At 47.4% G+C, this 1,651-nt stretch overlaps 1 protein-coding gene across 1 annotated transcript; it reads left to right on the top strand.

Moving 5' to 3' along the window:
- The first annotated feature begins 287 nt into the window (after positions 1-287).
- On the top strand, positions 288-1,422 carry LOC103695737 (probable acetyltransferase NATA1-like). The gene has a single exon (XM_008777132.3). It carries the CDS (start codon positions 623-625, stop codon positions 1,277-1,279), a length of 657 nt encoding a protein of 218 aa, XP_008775354.2. The 5' UTR covers positions 288-622; the 3' UTR covers positions 1,280-1,422.
- The last annotated feature ends 229 nt before the right edge of the window (positions 1,423-1,651 follow it).

Here is a 1,651-nt window from a genome sequence, read left to right on the forward strand (position 1 = left end):
ATTCTGTAGCCAAATACTACCTTAGGTCAAGGAGCATTACCTTAAATTAAACTATCAGTGGCTGCTTGCTGGAACGGCATGGTAACCGAACCAAGCCAAAGTCGAAGATGTCGTTAATTATATATGAGTAAAACTTAGATTTTTCATGAGTACCTTCATTATTGGATCATTAGGAGCCTAAGATCTCAAAATGCTTTTGTACTGTAACTTGATTAGATATTTGTTCTTCAATCGAAACACTTAGCATGCATTTTTCTCATAAATAATAACGACATAGATATCTATTTTTGAATAATAACAAAATAACATTATAATATTGATATTATATCTATTTTTTAAGAATTAGAACCGTAACTAGACAAGATGTGGACTGACCACATAAGCATGTTCATTCGTAAAATCGACTCAATTTTATTTAATTAACAACCATGGGCACCCCTGGATTAGAACTCGGAACTCTCTGGAAAAATAAACAAAATAATTGCTAAAAAGTTTGCCCTTCGGAACCTAGATTGCCTGGTTTTTTAAGTAAAATACCATGTGTAATGTGTTCGACCTCCTCTCTTCGCTGCCTCCTAGCATCCCATGAACTCCGATATTTCCTTCTGACTGCCATGTTACTATGGATGATGCACGGTCGCCCCCCAAAACATACCGCTTGTCTTCCGCCGCCAACCCAATCTCTCCGGCCGCCTTGTCTTCGCCGGAGCTCCCCTTCGTCTGGGCTCGGATTCGGCTGGCCGACAAGCAGGACGTCCCCATCATCCACCGCCTCATCTGCCAATTGACCGGCTTCCTCCATTTCAATCACGTCTTTTCTGCCACCGAGTCCTCCCTCTCTTCCACCCTCTTCCCCACTCCCTCCCCTCCGCCGTTCCTCTCCCTCACCGCCCTCCTCCTCGAGCTCTCCCCCTCTCCCATCCCCCAACGAGACCTCGAGGACGAGAAGGAAGAAGACAGAGAAGAGAACAAAACCGGTTCTGTCGTCCACCGAATCGAGCTGGCGGCGCCGATGGCGGACCCGGAGGCAGAGGCGTTCGCATCGCCTAGGGGCCGGGGGCTGGTTGTCGCGGGGTTCACGCTGTGCTTCCCCAAGTACTCGGCCTTCCGGGCGAAGCCAGGGCTGTACGTGGAAGGCCTGTTCGTGAGGGAGGCTTGGCGGCGGAGGGGGCTTGGGCGGATGCTCCTCTCGGCGGTGGCGACGCAGGCGGCGAGGATGGGGTTGCCGAAGGTGGAGTGGGGCGTGCCCAACTGGAACGCCGGCGCCGTCTACTTCTAGGAGGGGATGGGCGCCGTGGAGCAGCGTGACGGGAGGCACTTCAAGCTTAGCCGGGGGGCTTTGAAGAGATACGGGACAGAGGCGGAGGGAAGTGGCTCGGATGACGCGTGCGTCCCTGGACCTGATCAAGCCTGAATTCTATGTAGCCAGCGGTAAATTGCCCATCATATATATATATATATATATATATATATATATATATATATATATATATATATATATATATATATATATATATATATATATATATATATATATATATATATATATACACACACACATATGTATGTATGTATGTGTGGAGTGGTAAAGGTGAACTTTGATACATCATAAAGGATCACCATGGCCGCCTGTTATTTGCCATATCAAGAA

This window comes from Phoenix dactylifera, chromosome 2 (genome assembly GCF_009389715.1).
Source record: "Phoenix dactylifera cultivar Barhee BC4 chromosome 2, palm_55x_up_171113_PBpolish2nd_filt_p, whole genome shotgun sequence".
Taxonomy (NCBI): domain Eukaryota; kingdom Viridiplantae; phylum Streptophyta; class Magnoliopsida; order Arecales; family Arecaceae; genus Phoenix; species Phoenix dactylifera.